Source organism: Thunnus thynnus, chromosome 3, assembly GCF_963924715.1.
Source record: "Thunnus thynnus chromosome 3, fThuThy2.1, whole genome shotgun sequence".
Classification (NCBI taxonomy): Eukaryota; Metazoa; Chordata; class Actinopteri; order Scombriformes; family Scombridae; genus Thunnus; species Thunnus thynnus.
The window spans coordinates 24,100,491-24,120,517 of record NC_089519.1 but is presented as its reverse complement, the minus strand read 5'-3'; the positions used below and the strand labels follow the sequence as shown (position 1 = coordinate 24,120,517).

The 20,027-nt window shown below is 37.9% G+C and overlaps 1 protein-coding gene across 5 annotated transcripts in view; it reads left to right on the top strand.

Annotated features, from left to right (window-relative positions):
• The window catches only part of fam13a (family with sequence similarity 13 member A), a 66,275-nt gene that overhangs the window by 20,213 nt on the left and 26,035 nt on the right, over positions 1-20,027 (top strand). For all 5 annotated transcript variants that reach the window (XM_067584899.1, XM_067584900.1, XM_067584901.1 and 2 more), the window contains 4 exons: positions 336-419; positions 1,251-1,337; positions 5,732-5,979; positions 13,028-13,069. In XM_067584899.1, coding sequence (XP_067441000.1) covers positions 336-419; positions 1,251-1,337; positions 5,732-5,979; positions 13,028-13,069 — 461 coding nt within the window. The remainder of the gene's footprint in view (positions 1-335; positions 420-1,250; positions 1,338-5,731; positions 5,980-13,027; positions 13,070-20,027) is intronic.

The window sequence follows — 20,027 nt, the reverse complement described above, 5'->3', positions numbered from 1 at the left end:
CTCATAAAATGCTGATGAGCAGGAGATGTTTATATGGGTGTATGTGTTTGAGGACGCAGATTGTCGACCTGTTTAAATCTATTCTGGACTCTGTTGTTAACGTCCTCAGTGGAAAAGCAAAAGTAGAGCACACATACCCAGGAGGTCTTCTAAAATGACTCTAATTGTAAAAAGAGAGTTCATAGCTACTGTATATATGAGGCTACAACAATAAGAACTGGAGAACAAAGCTTCCTGAACTCAATTTAGCATGATTTGTTGCGCCCTTTGTTACACTTCTGTATGGAAGATGTGGATTACAAATGTGACTGTCTGTGTCCTCTTTCTGGTCCCAGGAGGTGCACGTGACAGATGCAGACACAAAGGAGTCACCCAGCCACCTCAACGCAAAGACACCGACACCAGTTCCCAGAACAAAGGTGCGTGCTCGGCTTTTTTAGCAGCATGCCTGCATGTGTGCATCTTTTGTTTACGCTTAATGCTCCTCAGCGTACCTGTTACGGAAGCCTTTGTCCAAGTCTGTCCGCTGTGAAATGCAGCGTTGTTGTTTATGCGTGACATTCCAGGGTCAAACTTTATGAACCCTTCAAATTCCCTTACATAGTCCTTTTAACCCCAACCATGTGATCTGTGTGACGTGATTAACATAACATGGGCATGTTTTGGAAAAGCTGTTTTCTGAAACCAAAGCCATTTCTGTGTGCGTCTGTGTGGGTCTCTGTGAGCTTTAAAGATGTTATCAGTGTCAGCTGACTTGTGTATACTGCCCGCAATGGTATTTGAGGTTACTGTGTGTGAATAGTTGACGACCAATTTAATAGTACGCCTCTGACATTACTGATAAGTTATTATTTTCTCTAAGGGTAGGAGTCTTTAAAAATAATACTCTTGAAGATGTGCATTTTCTCATACTTGCTGATATTAAGACAGCGGTTAGACACACTTAGAAACATTGCATGAACTGCAGCATTATTAAAATGTAAGTCTCAATTCATATTATTTCCACAAGAACAGACTCTTTAGCACATTTAGTCATTATATTTATATAAGACGTAGAAAATTGATCAGAATTATCCTGCTGCCTGACTTTATTTTATAGTATTCCTGGCTTGTTCAAAATGTTTATGGTTGCTCCAGTAAATACATTCCTAACATTTCAGTATACATTTACTTGTGTAATTAATGTTATACAAATATGGTTTATTTGCACTGTAAATCTTAATCTCTTCATCTTCTGTACATTTTCCCAGGCTGAACATAAAAACCCACCAGAAAATGCAGAAGGTCTGACAAAATCCTCCACTAACACTCCAAAGGCAAGGCCAAGGAAAAAGAAGGTAGAGAAAATAACAGTTTGTTACTGTCGGAGTGATTAATTGTTTTCGTTTAAGGGCTTGGTCTAATGGTTTACTACAGTCTATTTCTCACCCTTTTCAATAAATACTTTGCTGCTTTCTTATCTGCTGTATTGCCCTGGTGCTGATTAGCCTGAGGTCATCTCTCAGACAGCCTCTGATGCCTGTGGCCTCGCTGCTCAGTCACATGATGTGATTTGATAAAGGCAATCTGCTGCAGGAAACAACAGCGCGCTTATTTGCAGTGAGAGACAAACACGGGCTGTGGTATGCTCTTCCAGCTGTGTTGTGGTTTTATTACAAATGAGCTCTGCCAGAAAAATGTCATTTGCTCGTAGATTTGATTGGAATTAAAGCTTGGAAATTTCCTGTTTGTGTATATGTAGCAGAAATTGAGCTGTGAATTAATCTATATATATATATGAGGTCATTAAGAGAGCTACATTTATTAAATTAAATTTAAATCTGGTTAAGTTATAAACTCTGCTCCTTTGATCACATAACTCACATAACTGTAAAATTAGCTTTGATTACCTTCATATTTAAATACAGTATGCAGCAGAAATACATTTTCTGATGTTGGCTTCAGTTTGCCAAGAAAAGCTGAAATGAGTGTAGAAAGAAAGATCTGATGACATAAATGTGGTTTACATATGACGTATCACTGTAGAGATAAAATAAATGCTGACTGACAGCAGGATGAGCTCAAAGGAAGGCAAGACTTCTGCTGATGAAGAATGTTTGCTTCCCACAGCAGTCAGTGAAACATATTCAGCTTGTAGCAGAGCAGCTATATAGAATGTATTAATGTTTTTAAATGCCTGAAGTTACTTAAAGATAAAAAGGTAGCCGTCCGCAGTCAACAAATAATTAATATCAGGAGTTAAGGAGCCTTTGAAATACTAACCACAGAGCACAAAATGAGCACCAGACACCAGCCAAATGCTGGTAAAATATGCAAGTGGCTGGTAGATTTGTTTCATTCACCAGCCAAAAAAAAAAAACAATGGTAGTCTATTGAGTGGCTGGGAAAATTTTAACATTTACTAGTCATTTGGCTGGTGGACCAAAAAGTTAGTTTTGCTCCCTGCCTAACCACATCAACTGCTGATTTCTGTATATACTAATTCTGAATCACAGAGATCCTCACTTCCTATAAAAATGAAAATGGGCTTTTACAGGAAAAGGCTTGACCTCTTAATGATTTATCAGGTTATTAGTCATAACTATACATATTAACTTTCATATCTGTATTTCCCAAACAGATCTGGAAAACTCCTCCATAAAATCTGTTTGACTCACAAGGCCAAACACACCAGAGATTTGGCCTTGATGCTTCCTGCTGCTACAGACCGTTAAAACTGAAACGTTTGGATTGGTTGCTATACTGTGTGGCGTTGTAAAGCAGAAGTGTTATACATTTATAGATTACACAGTATTTATCTACCTGAGATTAGGCCTATTGGTGAGACACATACAAACAAACAAACATACACACAGTTAGAGCCCTAAACATATCAGTTGTATCTGTTTGATTTATGATGCACCTCTCATTAAAAAGCATGTGATCAAAGGGGAACTTGTGTTTCCTTGAACACACACACCAACGTCCATGTCCATACATTAGCTTTGGGCTCCAAAAGGCACAAAATTATTAAAGGCAGAGTTCTAATAAATCCTTGTTATTGAATGAATATTACATTGCAAGAAACCCTCAGTTGCTATGGTACAACCACAGTGAACAATCTGAATACTTTTTTGACATAGGTAAAAGTCACATGTTTCATCTGGTGAAAGTGATTCTACAAGCATGGATCAGATTGCAAGACGCATCCACAAAGCTAGACATCTGAGAGCAGAGCCGTCAGCAGTCAGTGAATAGAGATCAGTTAACATAGGTATAGTTTATTTCAGCTATAACTACTTTTTTCACTGTAGTACGTTATTTGAGAAAAAGCAAACCAAGTTAAAATTCTAAATTCTAAACATTGTATTTGGCTTTCTTTTACAGTGTTTTGAGAAAATTATTAGTTAATCCATGATTTAGAAACCAGGTCATATTGGTCTGTCAGGCTTGTTTGCCATCTGGCCTATTTACCTCCAACTTGTTGTTGCTCTGTTTGAGCTCTTTTTTATGTGTAGACAGAAACTGAGAACCAGGAATGGAGGCAGCGTGATGGGTCAGTGGTCAACACTGTGTTTGATTTTTTTTTTAAATCTCTGTCTGTTGGGAGTTTCCATGACTTACTTACATGGCTTTACTATTCAATATATAGTCCACTATGTAATGTGTTGTTAATTTTGTAGTGTTTTCCACATAGAGAGAATTATTATACCGTGTATATACATATATATATATGATATAAAATATACTGTATATATCCTATACTAAATATACCCTATACACTAAATATGAGAAAATGTAACTCAAAATGAAAGAAAGAAAGCAGTGTTAGAAATTGTTTTATTTGCCATAGTGAGTACAGAATAGGTGAACAATTTCAGTTCCCATGTTTTAAAGGCATATACAATGTATGTATTGGAGGCTTTATGGCTATGTTCAGACTGCAGGCAAAAGTGGCCCAAATCAGATTGTTTTGCTCTTATGTGACTCAGATCTGGGGGGGGTTTTCATAACAGTTTGAACAGCACAAATCATATAGAAACTGATCTTATCCTAAATCAGATACAGGTCTGATTTGTTGCAATGTGACCTCTGAACAGTCATATTGAAATTCATGCGACTTTTAGGTTGTTTCTGTGCTATTCACGTCACAATCCCACCACTCCTGACTCCGCATCCACACACACCTCCGTACAGAAGTAGCGGCCATTGCTCCACAAAAAGCCACAATTAAAAATTTGGCTCTCTTTCTCCTCAGCCTTGTCCTCGTTATCATCTGCTCATGAATTCACTGGCTTACACTGTACATCAACTTATAAATGAAATCGTAAACACTGACTTCAGTTGTCTCTGTGTTTACTTCCGTACAACAGCATGCTGCATGTAACGTCTTTGTTATTGTTCTTTTGTGCATGCAGGTCAGTTCAGGACTGTGACCAGTTCACACTCGAATCTGATATTGGCCATATTTAAAAAATAATATGAACAGCAAAACAAAAAAGCGGATCTGAGCAATAAATCCAAATTGAACACCAAGTCTTGCTGTGTGAATGTAGCCTAATTTGGCGCCAGGTGCCTGTAGAAATGTGAGGTTTTGCTTTTTTTTTTTTGTTTTTCTTTGTACATAGTTAAGAAGAACACAACAACAAAAGCACAACGGACAAAACACATAATCAGAAAAACCTAAAAACACAGACCAACCCAGATGACACCAACATCTCACCATCACTGTTAAAGTTCATTGTCACAACACACTTTTCTACCTGGATTTGAGGACGGTTACCTGTCTGTGTTGCCTCCGTGACAAAATAGGCTCCAACCTCCTGTAAGAAAACAAGCTAATATTCACATTAATTTTTCCTGTCCTTTCCCGTCCTCTGTGGTTTTGTGTCAATGACAAATTTAGCTAAATCAATTTCAAAGCCCCAAGGGGCAAAATCCATACCAGGTCTAGCTAAAGAAGTTTGTGGAGCTAATTACGTTCCCAAAGATTCACCCCTAAAGTGCACCAATGGCTAAATGTCTAAATGGAGGCCGCATCCATAGATTTTAGAGCAACCCATTAAGTTAAAACCCAAATGGAAATGTTCCACTGATAATTGGTTTAAAGAAAAAAAAAAGTTAGCTTTTTAATTCAACCAACATGTTTACCGGGAGCCAAGCCTTTTTTTAGCAATGGGTGTTTTAACCATTATCAATACTTAAGCTGCTGGCGTCAGACCCATTTTGTACTCTGTTTGTCAGCCAGCTATTTGCCCTCAGTGTACCTGAGCCTGCATACAACTCGTATATACCAAGAGAAAACACTTTGACACATTCTTTAACACCTCTCTCAGGTTTCCGTGGTTGAAACTCCGTAAAAATGCAGAAGGGTACTGTTCACAATGTGGCTGTTATTAGGTTAAGGTTCTTCTCCTACACAACGGTCGGTGGTTCACGCTGTTTATACCCACTCAGGGTCGACACGGTAAGACAAACATCAGTCTAACCTTACAGTTTTACAAGCTAACCTCTTTTTTCACCTCATCTCTTTTGTGGTTCTTTTATTGCTCTCTGTCTCACCTCAGAAGATCCTCAAATGCGTGTTTTATCTGAGCAAAGGTTGAAAGCTCCAATGTGTGTGTATGTGTGTGTGTGCGGTATGAAGTTGTTTAGCTTGATCGAGCAGAAATGTTCACAGTTTTACCTTGCGTGCTGTCTCTCATTTCCTGTCACGGGACTAACCTGTTGCTTGCTTCTCTCTGTAAAACAGGTGAGGAAAGGGAAGAGTGACGGCATGCCTCAAGTCATCCCTCAACCCAGCTGTTCCACTCGGTTGCCCCATGCAAGGCCTCTCTCCATACCAATAGTTTTGCCCCTGACCTCAGAGCTCAGGAGCCCCAGCCCGGAGGCCATGGAGACGGGTCCGATGCCTTTGGTTCGCAAAGACACCCCAGATACTTCCTCGCACCTCAGCCACCTCGATGTCAGCCCCTCTGATAGCATGGAGGCCCTCAGCAGGTCAGTGTGTCCGGTTAAAGTACATGCACCTGTCTCTGAGAAAAAATACAAATATATAATAATATAATGACTGAATTTCAAAAATAGAGCTTAGAGCTGAATTAATGGAAGATGTTCATGAATATGTAGATATATCAGACATTTTTAGATAGCATGTTGTGCATGTTCCGTTACTGGAAATGAATTAGTATGTACAGTATAGTCAGAGATGAATATATTACATTTATACTAGCATGAGTTAAAAGCATGAAATAAATAGTTCTTGTTCAAATAAATAAGAGGCAAATAATTAAGCATGCACCAAAAATAGTTGCATGCTTAGTCATAAAACTACAGTTACTCTTGTAGTTTTATGATTTTATATGGATCAAAATCTTATCTGTGAGCTCGATGCTTTACGACCACTGTAAAATAAAACCTAAGGTCATATAACACAAAACAAATGTTGACTGCCACATACCTCACATTAGGTGCTAAATCATTCCTGTTTTCCTTTTCCGATGTCATCGTGATTTCACTGTTTCGAGTTGGTTTTATTATGTCATCAAACAACCTACACATACGGTAATATACTTTTTTCCACATATCCAGCAGGAAACCTAACAAACAAAAGCACACAGATTAAAACTATAAATATAAAACATGGACACACAAAATAAAAAAAATGAACAAAATATTAAAGAAAATAATGAAAAACTGTAAACAGCACATAAAAAGTGTGATGGATAAAATTGAAGCATGAAACAAGATAATAAAAATAACTTTCCAATGTCGATATTAGAGGGGACTTTTATCTGTGGTAAATAGGTTATGAACACTGTTTGTATAGGTGATGTGCTATTAGCCGAGGCCAAGGGTGAAGAATTAGGGTGAGTGTCTGACAGTGATCAGGGATCTAAAGCCCGAGCCCCGTGGCCATGTGCCTTTGGCATGCAAACAAGCCTATTATAAGAAGCTGAAACTGGAACCACTTGGTGTCGAGTGTCCTCAGTCCTGGAATAGCAAGGCTACAGCTGTGTCTGTTGTTGGGGCTCTTTACTGCTTTGACTGGTGGCTTAGACTAGCATTAACCTTGGATGCGATCACACCTGCACTGGTTGACTTACACGCTTTGCTTGCTACTGTGCTTTTTAAAACCTCTGCTCATTTACCCAAAATCCAGTTCATCCACTGTGTATGTTTCAAGATTAGTAAAGCTCTTTACTGACGATAGGACATAAGTAAAATATGTCTCAATGGAAAAACTGAAAGTTAAAATGTGGAGCAAAGCAATAAAAGTCATACACGTAATGTTGAAACACTAAAATGAGAAATGATGATGCTGTTTTGGCTTCTACTACGGCTTGTCAGACACACCACTGACCTTTTTCACAAGAACATTAATCATGAGTTTAAAACCGTGTCAGCACCAGATACATTGAGACATTACATCTGGTGTTCTTTCACACGCACTTGTATACTGAAATATTTAAAAAAAAAAAAAAAAAATATATATATATATATATATATATATATATATATATATATATATATATATATAAATATTTAAAAAATCCTATAAACACAAATTGTTTTTTATTCCAGGGTATTGTGGAATGTATTTTTATCGTAGGATGTGTGGAGGTACATTGTAAGTAACTAGTAGTTGGTACTAGTATTAACAAGCAGTGTTATACAAATTAACAGGTATAACACACATTCATCATAAATCAAATACTTTTCTATATTCTGTGTCCAAAAGGTCAACCTGATTAATTCTCAAGAGAGTGAAGAGTACCGCTCGGGTGCAACCTAATTTATTAAACCAACAAGGCAAACCATCAGCTCTTAGTGGAACAGATGTTCCTGTCTACGTGAAGTAGCAAATATAATACTTCCAAGGTGGCAAGAGCTTTCCTCGTCATGGCAGGGTACCAGTAAATCCTCTGGCAGACCCCCCCCACCCTAAAATTCTCCTTGTCAGGTCGTATTGGGTGACTGATCTTCAGACTGCGTGACGGGGGACCCCACTAAAGTGCGTCAGCAATCAGCGCTGGTATTTACCAATAGACAACCGCAGCGGCCAAAAAGACTGAGATGATTTTACCGGCTTAAAGCTATAGATACTCAAATTAAAGACAGTGGAGCTTTCAAACTTTCAAAGACAAAGCATGTTTGTGAATGTGGTCAAAAATAGTTGATATGTGTTTGTATAGAAAATAGTTTCAGGTCTGAGTAGCTGTGATTTTGACACATAAAATCCACAGCAAATATATGGTAATTTTCCATGAGTGGACATCTGTGTGTTCATGTGTGTAGCCACTCTCATGCCTACTTGTCAGCTTGCTCTCACTTTCCATAGGTACGTGTCAGACAAATCTGTGTCAGCATAGCGCAACACATACAGCGGCACAGCAAACTTGACCACAACTGAAGTATCTTGAACGACCAAATTCATTTTTTAATAAAAAAGTTTTGTTTTCATAAACTTTGTTGTATGTTGTACTATGTTTATTTTCAGGGTGTGAAATAATCAAGGAAAGTATGTTCTTGTGTGCATCTTGTTGGTTGTAAAGAAGTTCTGTTTAGTATTATTTTATTTGAAAGGGTAATTCCTTCATACCAGGAACTACCCCTGGCCTGAGTCACCCTGCTCACTCAGGTCATGTTCCACACACGCTAGAAATCAAATCGTCATACTCAGGCTTTTCTATTAGTGGCTCCACTTTTAGATCTTCCTTTGCATCCACACTCTTGACTTCCCAGTACTGTATCAGAGCAGTGCAGATCAAGCAGTATGAGTCTTACATCCATCGTGATGTAACATCTTTAACACTTTGCCTCCTCTTTATCAAATAAATGCCACAGCGCTCTCACCTTTACCTGAAATATGACACCAGCCTCATTCACCACACGGGCCACATGAGCCAACATAGCAGCGTCATGTGAACTTATTATGCTCTTAGCATTGCGTAGTTACACGTAGGGGGATGCATACTGGCTTTTGTGTGGAGTTGCCATGGTTCACTGAGTCTTGTGATGTAACCATTGAGTTTCTTAGAAGCCCATTGGAAATAGGTGGAAGTGAGGAACGTTGCGGTGTGGTGTGAGTACAGGCAGTAACAGTATTGTTGGCCGCCGGTCAGGAAGTCTCATCCATCAGCCTGAACAGCAAGAACCTGCTGGCTGGATCAAACTGGTTTTACTACTTTTTTTTTTTTTTAATGTTCGTACCTTTTTTCCCCAAATCTCATATATTTGCCCTTAATCATATCAAGATTTCATCCAACTGGTTTTGCTGTTTTATTCATGAAGATGTTACACCACTAATCCAAGGGGCCTCTTTAGTCTTCTCATGCTTTACCAGTAAGGAGAACTGAAGGAGACTCTTGGAAATGTGGGGAAAACATCTCAAAGAACAAAAACAAATACCTCACTTTTATACTTTTGACTTTGTGGTTCTAGATACTATGTTTGATGTTGAAGTTCAGTTATAGACCTAACACAGAGGCAAACACCTGCTTGACTGTGAAGGGAAAGAATGACTGCAGTTCTACTTCTGTCCTTTGTCAAAAATATTTATTTCAACTTGTAACAATAAGTCAATAAATCCATGAGTTCATGATTAGAAAATGAATCAACAACAGTTCTGATAGCTGGTTAACAAATTTTGAAGCCAAAATGCCAAATAGTCTCTTTTTTAAGCCCCTCACAAGTGAGCTAAAACAGCCAGTTTCAGACAGAGGCTGAACTGAGGCTGCATTAAGTGCCAATATAAGATAAATAAGAGTTTTTTTTAACTGTAAATCATTCAAAGAATATAAATATAGACCTTGACATGATGCATGATGGCTTTGTGTTCCTTTAACACCATTTTCTCTAATAGAACGATATATACCAACCATAGCTTAGCCAGGCTTATCCAACAAATACTTAGGGTCTTGATCACCACACAGTTTCTGCTCAGAGGTATTCTAAGAATGTTCAGCACTCATCTAAAACCTGATGGTTTTGGGGGTCCTGAAAGCAGTGGAGGCTGGTGAGAGGGGCTTAGACACAAGGGGACTCTGGCTGTGGTCCCTACCCATCTTTGCCTCTTAGTTAATCAACAAATTGCAAAAAAGAACTTCTCTGTAGGATTGATGCATTTTGGATCTGTCTTGACTGGTCACACACTTTGTTTTACAGTTTCAGTTCAAAAAACAGTCACAACTTATTTTTGAATAAAGATAAAATAAAAAATAATAAAACAAGAACACTACTGTAATGGGCAGTGTTCAGCCAATAATGTACTGATTGCACTTCCAAATTGTTGTTGGTGAAAAATGTTGTGGAACTAGTATTTACATCTGCAATACAAAAAGATTTAATCATACTTCATAGACATCAGTGTCTCACTGCTGCTAGCTAAAAAGAGAATGTTATTGCATGTTGTAGAGGGATTTTTGGGAGCACTTCAGTAGCCGAAAGGTTACTGCACGGACCACATAATCGCAACATCCCTGATTCAGTTCCAGCAAGGGACCCTTGTTGCATGTTATACCTGTTTCTGTGTCTCTCTCCCTTTGTTTCCTGTCTGCCTCTTCACTGCCCATCGTCCAATAAAGGCACAAATACCTATATATATATATATATATATATATATATATATATATATATATATATATATATATATATATTTTGTAGAGGGATTTTGAAAAAGGTGAGGCAGGGCAGGGCGGAAGGGACCCCACCAAAAATAGCTGGAGCCAGTGGGAGGATTATTCAAGTGACCAGCATCCGTTGGTAAGCTAGACTGCCTTTGTCTACACATTTTTAAATATGTTGAAAAAGTGGAGCGTATCCAGATTGAACCAACTTGTCATTGGTAGTTTTCCATTCAGCCAGGAGGGATTTCTGAGTATCCCTATAAAGCTTCTTGTTATCCCCTCAGTAAGGTAGTGGGTAAGCAGGATTTCCGCTTTTGCAATTCACGGCAGCAATGACGGCACACATTATTTTAATACGCTTGCCAGACTGTGTAACACCAGTTGAGAACATTGGTGTGGGGGGGCTCTGAAAGAATTTGAAAGTATTTGTGGTGACCTACACCTGCACCTAAAAGGAAGTTGGAGGAATATGTGCACATTTCCTGTGCATTGTGTCATTTTACAAAACCTTTGAAGTTCAGCGAACTTTGGCCCATTTTGATTCCTGCCTGACTTGAAACCTAAATCCTTTGTTTTGAACTTATTGAGGTGCTGCCCGAATGGCCAATGTGTTTTCTCCTCCCCTCAATATGCCTGCCCCTTACTGTAAGCCACATGAAGGTACGTCAGTCACGTACCAAAACACATCAGAGTACTGAACATTCCCTGAATGGTCCAGTCAAAAACAGGTCTTTATTCTGTGTCTGGGAGTATCTGAGACTCAACATGTTTACAACCAATGATCAGACTGATTGTTTATTGGCACAGCAGGCACAGTTATCTAATGTTGGAAATGTTGGATTTTCTATTTTTTTTCTGTTCCTCTATAAGACAAAAACAAAAGTAGCAAAACAGAATATTATGCTGCTCTATCGACAATATTGTGTGACTGCTCTGTTTGGCGTCTGCTGAGCTCTATATAGTGTAAAGGAGAGTAAACTTGGATAACAGTATTAACTAAAACAAAAACACATGTTGCTTGAGATATTTATGATTGTCAGTCAGTCATCATGTAGAAGACTGAATATAAACCACTCAGCCATTAATGAGTCGGGCTGCAATTAACGATTATTTTCATTGTCGATTAATCTGCTGGTCATTTTTTCAGTTTGTTTGGTCCATGAAATGTCAGAAAACTGTGACAACTGGCCTTCACAATTTCCTAAACCCCAAGGTGATGTCATGACATTTTATCCTACCAACAGACTAAAATTTAAAGATATTATATTACAATAAAAACAATAAAAAAGCAATGTGCATCTGTGGTACCTGGTTTGTCAACATTTTTTTTGCATTCAAACCTTTGTATAAATCCTGCTGTTGCATATCTGTAAACTGAGAGCGCTGTTATGGTTCATGCTAGCCCAATATGTGTTCTCTTGTCACAGGTGAACATACAAATAAAGTCCCACAAGGGGTTTAAAGTGATGCTTGGTCACACTGTTGTGTCTTTTAAGGAGAAAATATCTCACAGCAGACATTTTGACTCATCATAGTAGGAAAAGCACAGATGTTACTAATAACATTAACGACGGCTCTGCAATCAGGAAGTCATGACAGTGTGACAGCGAGCCAACATGCACATTATAAGGCCCCTGAAGCTGGAGCAGCTAAATGTGATTCAGCCATCATTCATTTTATTATTTACACCTGTGTGTTTCCTGTTGTAACATGTGAAAACATCTCATTAACACTGAAGACTCATGTCTAACTTGCTTAAAAGTTTACATTTAACCACGCATCTGATTTGCAGTTTTAAAATATATTTAAAGTTTAGTTGTAACATATTGTCAAGGTAGCAAGACATCACTAAATTTAACTGTGAGAGAATGTCTCAAATTGAAGGAAATAAACATATAGAAAGACAGTTTTGAAGACAATTAATTTGTTACATTGTCTGACAGTTCAGGTTTGGTTGCTGTGTTTTTCTTCCTGCTTTGACTTTAGAGAAGATAATACAGTATTCAGCTCTGCTTAGGCAAACAGGACTGAGCGATTATGAAATTTCACCCTGTAAGTGCAAGGATATGAAAATGTGAAGCAATCTCAACATTCAGTGCCAACAAAGAGTTCCTCTTGTCGTTGCATAATTTTATCATGTGTTCCTGGGCATACATCCAGTGGCCGCAGTCAGCCTATATTCTAGAGCAGCATTTCTCTAGTGGTTCATAATAATTACCCGAGACAAGTTCCACAAAGGCATTGATCTGTTGCACTGCATGGCTATTATTCTGCAGACAAAAGCCAGCCTTATGCTCCTATTTTCAGCCCCAGTAACATGTAGTGGGGTGAGGGGAGGGATGTAATGTTTTTATGCCATAGCTCTTCATAGCCACATCCTGCAAGCTAATTAATAACGTCTGTTTGTTTTCCCATTACAGCTCCCAAGAAGAAGAGAGACCAATATCTCCTTTCTACATGAGGTAGGCTTCTTGTCTCTGTATGTTAGAAAGCTGACAAAATTGGGTGAAAGCATGTTGTTTTGGACTGGAAGTGTGGGGGGAAGTGGCTCCGTGCTGCCTCAGTGCATTATCATCGAAAACAATGGAATCACCAGTTAGAGGGAAAGCAGGGCAGCGTGCACATGCAACAGTTTGCTCACCGCTGTTTGGTTATTGTGGCCACCACAGCACATGTTTCAGACACACCCACAGTCTGTGGACACACCACACAAAACAAAAGACATGTCTGTCACACGGCATTTGTTTATCTTTATGATAATGTGTGAACAATTATTATATTATATTATAATTGTCTCCATCAAATCAGTTACTGATTTTAATATATTTTTGTTAAGTGTCAATGTGGATGTGAGTTGTTTACTCATCAGTAAACAAAACTAAGAGTCTACAGCCATGCAAGCAGCATTGTGAGGCTGTACTCAGGCAGAGCTGGGCTTTGAGCTAAATGCGACTACCAGCATGCTAACATGTTCACAAAAACAATGGTAATAAGTCAATGATAAGCGGCTATGTTTACCATGTTGACCATCTTAGTTTAGCATGGTAGCATGCTAAAATTTGCTACATTAGTCTTAGTAAGCTAAACTACTAAACACTAAATATAGCTGAGGCTGATGGGAATGTCATTACTTTTCTAGTTATTTTGTTACAAGTTGAAGTATCGGACAAATTAAAATTTTGACCTGATGATCAAAAATTATTACAATTTATTCTGAGGGCGACATGAATTTATGTATCAAATATCATGGCGATCCATCCAACAGCTGTCAAACCATTTCTCGCAAAAGTACCAAAGTCCAGCTCATGGTGGCGCTAGAGGAGGAAGAAAAGTCCAAGGATCGCCATAGTCAGTGGGATTCATCCTTCAGAGACCATGAATGTCTGTACAAAATTTCATGGCAATCCATCCAATAGTTGTTAAGATATTTCAGTCTGGACCAACCAACCAACCATCATTGCCTTACCTAGATGATTGCTTTCCCTAGAGCCACACCACTAGAATGGCTAAAATGACCTGTTACAAATAAATGCAACATATACTTAACATATACAACATACCGTAAAAGGCCGACAAAACATCATTAATAATCATCAGTTAAACATCAATAACGACTGTCATTGTTTCCCATCAATCCTTCAGTGCATGTCGACCTAAAGCCTTCAAACACAGCAGATCTTCCAGTTAATCTTACCGGCTGGTTCGTCACTGGAACATTTTGACTGGAGTGTTGTTCACTGATATGACCCTAGAGCTGATAGGGCACTAGGGCAGCTTGTGTTTGTGTGGTCAAGTCTTTTTATTGCTTTTCCCGAAAAAGAACTGAGTCAGAGATTCAGGACAAAAGCCTCACAGGATAATCGTCAGAGACAAAAGGTTAAAAAAATAGGATGCAGTGCAACTCGAATACACTTTATGATTTTATGCTTCATATGATATTTGGACATTCAAGCTCATAGTAAAATGTTCACTAGAGTCACAGGTAGCAATGTTCACTAAAGAATAGATGACCAAACATAGTAAGTGTGTAAGAATTGTGTTGCTTTACAAAATTATTTTGTAGCAGCAGTAACGCCAGACAGAACAAAAATATTTTGTCTTATCTTTGAATGTAATAAAACTCCAAGCTTAGTCATCCATGATGAAAGGTCAAAGGTTCCAACTAGTTCACTAATCCCAGACATGTGATCATAGAGTCAGCCATGTACGTGTAGTATATCATAAAAACAATAGACATAACCTAAAATACATAACATAATCACATGCATACATGTATATTTACTCAATAAACTGGAGCAAAACTACTCTCATTATGCAATAAAAAGAAAATCCCATCCATAACATGTCATAGGTCTATAACTCATATTGTGTGTGTGTGTATATGTATGTGTATATATGTGTGTGTGTATATATATATATATCTATATATCTATATCTATATATCTATATATCTATATATATATACCTGGTTCTACCTGGTTTATCCAGGTAGATGTATCCTGGAGAACATTGATTTCTCTGCCATGTATACACATAACCGGGTTTCTGAAAAACAAAGCAGCTGGTAGAAGTCCAAATCTGGTTAGTGATCTGCTGCATGTGTATGCATGCGGATTTACATGAACCACGATCCTACAGCGCATATAAATGTGTTCCCTGATATCCCTATATTTATATAGCACTTATCAAAACAGTCACAAAGTGCTTCATGTAGAATAGCAGATAACAACACACAACAATAAAAGAGGTAAAAGAACAACATAAAATAGCCGTCAGACAATAAATAAACATAGTAAGACCCATAAAACAGAATAACACTAGCATCAAGTAAAGTCAGGGACCAATGAAAGTACATTTTGAGCTTAGATATAAAAGAAGCCACTGACTCAGCCTGTCTTATTATACATTGTTATTGTGCTTTATTATGCATGTATATGTACAGTAACCATATATGTATACTTATATTTATGTAAAAAAAAAAAAATTTTTAAAAAAGCCTTTATTTTGAATTGAAGTTAATGTTGACGGGTCACGGGAACATGGAGGTTACATGGAAAACATTCGTTGCACTCACTTTCATATTCATTCATGTTTTATTAACAATCTGTCAATCTCTAGTTAAGTCCACTTCACTGCTAAAACAATTAACAATGGTCAATTAATCAACATGGCAGCTGACAGACAATTGGTTGCCAACATTGTAGGTGCTCAATTAATCGTTGAACTCATTTATCAATCAATCATGTTATGTAATTGATCTAAAATCTAATTTCTGTGGGTTTTTCAGACAAAATAACATATTTGAAGAGTCACCTTGGGCACTGGGAACTTTTTTTTTTACTATATTCTGACATCTTATACACTTAAAAGATTAAACAATCAACTTTAATAATCTATTAAAATAAGTCTTTAGTTGCAGCCCCAGTCTATCTCACTTTGACATCTCTGAATGAATAATATCTGCTGACACATACAAATTCTCTGTGTCCGTCTCTCCTCTGCAGCTCACGTTTATCAATGACTCACTCCAAGGCCACTTGCATTTTGTCACATACACACACACACATTCCATACAGACGTTTTCTCCCTCTACTGAAGTCTACTCGCATTCCTTCACACACAGAAACTCTCAGGCAGCCACATAGGAGCTTAACCTCAGCCCAGTCAAAATGGATCATAGATCAACATAATTTTCTTCTGTGTGTTGACCAAAGACTCTGAGGGTCCTGGCTAATATCTGACTGTGGTGTAACACTGGATTACCTGAATGGATGCCCCTGGGTACACAGTGCTGGGGATTTAACTGTTATAAGCTGCTGCTGCAAAGGCTTTGGAGTTGTTTCCTCTCCACTTTTATGCCTCCAAGCAACACTTGACTTTGAGACACATAGATACATTCACTACAGACACATATTATCTTTGTCTTAGTATTATTTGCAAAGCAACTTTCTTAGTTAGAAGGTCCTGAATGAAGCAATTATATTAAGCTTTCGTAAAATAAAGACTTGCACTGCTGGCTGCTTTAAAGCACACTCAGCAGAACAAAAATAGCACAATAGAACAATTAAACCAGAGCTGTCATATAATTACAGACCTGACTTAACAGTTCAGCAAATCTTACAGACAACATTAAAACTGAAAACAAAAAACAACTGACACTGCTGGTTCGTAAATGGTCATTTGGGTCAATTTAAAAAAAAAAGATAAGAAATGTCTCAAATATTTCTTAAACAAATAGTTCTCAAAAAGTTCAAATAGGCTCTTAGGTGAAGAGAAAAGCATAACTTGAATAAAAATGGGAAAACTCCTGCACACTGTCTCGCTCACTGCTGGAATATTTCTTAGTTTACAAAGTTTCGAAACTGTTACCAGCTTAATGCATGTTATGATTTCTATTACATAAACCTTCAGTGCACTGTTGTCCTCTCTGCATCGGCCTCAATCTAAGTTCATGTTTGCTTTCACAAGTAACTGGAGCAGACCTTGGACCAAACAACTGTTATTCTTATACAACTCCCTTTCTTTTTTAATCCATCTGTAGGGGTGAAGTGGAATCATAGTTATCATACACTTAAACAAACAAAATGTTCAGTTTACTGTCATATATGACAAAAAAAGTCTTGAATTTTCACATTTGAGGAGCTGAAACCAAATCATTTCTGGCATTTTTGAGTAATAAAAGTGATGATTATGCAATTATCAAAATAGCTTCCGATTAATATTTTGTCAACCGATAAATTAATTAATCGATTAATCGTTGCAGCTGTAGTAGCGAGTGATTCTAGAGGTATTAAGACTTTATAGCTCACATAAAGCCTTTTATAACTGAATGAAATTACATAATCACTGATGCAAAATCACCAGCTGACGAGTTTCTGATCACGTTTGGTTATTGTTGGTGGTATAATTTTATATTTTTAGACAGTCTGTGTTTAAGAAAGGCTTATTGGCATTCTGGTGGTGATGTTCGCTGTATGTTTCTGACGCAGTGACTCACCCCTCTTGCCTTTAGGTCTATTTTGCCAGCAGTTAGTGACTCAGACTGTCACCATTGCACACCAAGCAGCAATATTGTCTCATACCAGACTGACTGCATGCTGTGTCTTTTTTTAGTCTGTGGTGCAAAGGTCCTTCCGGGCAGTGATGTTACTTCCTTCAGGGATTTACCAAACTGCCAAACAACTTCTGTACTGTGCCAACCTGAAGACTATTTAGCACCATGATAGCAACCACAGGATATTTAATTACCAAATATCTCGCACTTGACACTACAGACAACCACGCTCAGCTGTTTATTAAATCAACAGACTAAATGTGGCACTTGGATATATTAGAGGGCTGATTTTACTAGCATGGTTACAATATCTGTAGTGTATTGCAGGATGTCATAAAAATGAATTAGAGTACTGTACCTACCTTTATAAGGAGTTTTTTGTTTTTTTTAAAGATTTCATTCTTAGATTCTGAGAACTTTTATATACAAATTTGGTTTCCATATGGTGTCCTTAAAGTAGAAGAAATGGTCCACACACACAAAAAATATCCAAAAATTACATATTATTTTAATATTTTTTATTGAAGCAAATTTATCAGCCAAGTAAAGGCTAATTTATGGTAGGTCACTCTAAAATTTTGATAAGTGTCGCTCAACAGAAGTTAATGAGTTGTACTTTGTTTTCAATTTATGCTTGGGCGAAAGGTTACAAGCTAGTTAAACTTATCAAACTAATTAAACAAGGACGTTACAAGTAATCTAGAGTTAGAGACTAGGGATGTTGCGATATACCTGTATTGACAATAACCCTGATATTAAAAACATAAAATATTGATATCATATTAATAATACAGATATGATCAAATTGTGTAAATAATCCAGCGCCTCTTAAAACCCCTCAACATTCCGAATGTGAAGTACACAACTATACTACGTACTTTGTACACAACTCTTATGTTTAAGTGCATACTCATGTGACACATCTTTGGAAAGCTAAGATTCTTATGATTCGATTGATGCAAACCATTTCAAGATACAATCACACCAGCAGGTGCAATCAATGCCTCTGTCAGACCACCAACAAACAAACAAACTATTACAAAATTCACACTACTCACCTATGAAGCCTCATATTACTGTACTGACTGATACAACTCCGACAAAAACAGTCTTGTTACATTGGCAAAGGTCCAATTGTTCCAATCCAGTAAAATATTTAGTCCAAACACATTATTACATCAATAAATATCCACAAACGGCTGTTGCATCATTTCAAATAAGCCAGCAGACGTCCTAATCTCCCAACGTATTCTCCGTCATAACTCATGTTAGCATGTAAACAACAAGCCACATCTTGGTATCAAAATGGCGGCTGCACTCTGGCCTTTCAATCGACACCTCAGTTGACCCAATAGGAGCTTCCATGTCCTGTCTACAGCCTACAATAGCCAACGAGAGTCTGCGTTAAAAGGAGGGGTAAACATAACCTGTGACACTAACCCTGAGATGAGGGGTTACAGGTTGACAATACTTCTTAAAGTTCTAAAGGGTCACAGGGCCAAAACTTTTGGGAACCGCTTTCTTAAACCATCACAGCATGAGTGCCATTGCAACAAGGAGCATAGTAAGCTGGATTTGTTGGTCATGGAGATGTACTATAAACATGCCCCCAGGCATCATAACCATCTTGCCCTGACGCACACGGCAGTTATATAATTGACCATCTCATCACTTTAACATCAGCAGGGGTCTGTGGCGTGGAAAGACGGGCCTCTAAAGTTGCAAACAGTTATAAAAACTTTGGTCATATTTCAGGCATTAATGTGTCCTCTGCACTTGATGAAGTCTTGCCTCTGACATTTTCAGTCATTAAGGTCTAAGGTTAAGTCAACTCTAGTAAGCCATTAAACCGTTTTCTGTTGTTTTAACCTGTTGCAGTCTGTGCCAGGTCTATTATTAGGTAATGGGCTAATATTTTTCCTGCTGTGCCCAGAGATAATCGAGCGGTTTAGTCTGCTGCCTCTGGAGCAACTTTCACTCCTCTGTGTCACTCTTTACTTTCCAACTGTTCAAATAAATGAAACCGTACATAAGGTGAAGGATCTTTCTAATGTTCACATGATAAAAATGTTTGTTTTGGCAAATTTTTGTCATGAACACAGACATTAAAAGCACCAGACATTTACAGCCCGTGTTTATGATTTGAACTTGTTAAACTCATCAGAGTGATCATCAGGTTGTGACACGATAGGGCGTGTCACCTTTTCATCTGATTAACAATCCTTTTTTTACAACCGTGATAATGTCAGTACATGTCCGTGGCATTTCACACAGTTTCACCAGTCACCTTCACAGTGTACCATCACTCCGTTATTATCTCTTCCTTTATTAATGCCTCTGCCAAGCTGTGCTGTTACTGTAAACAC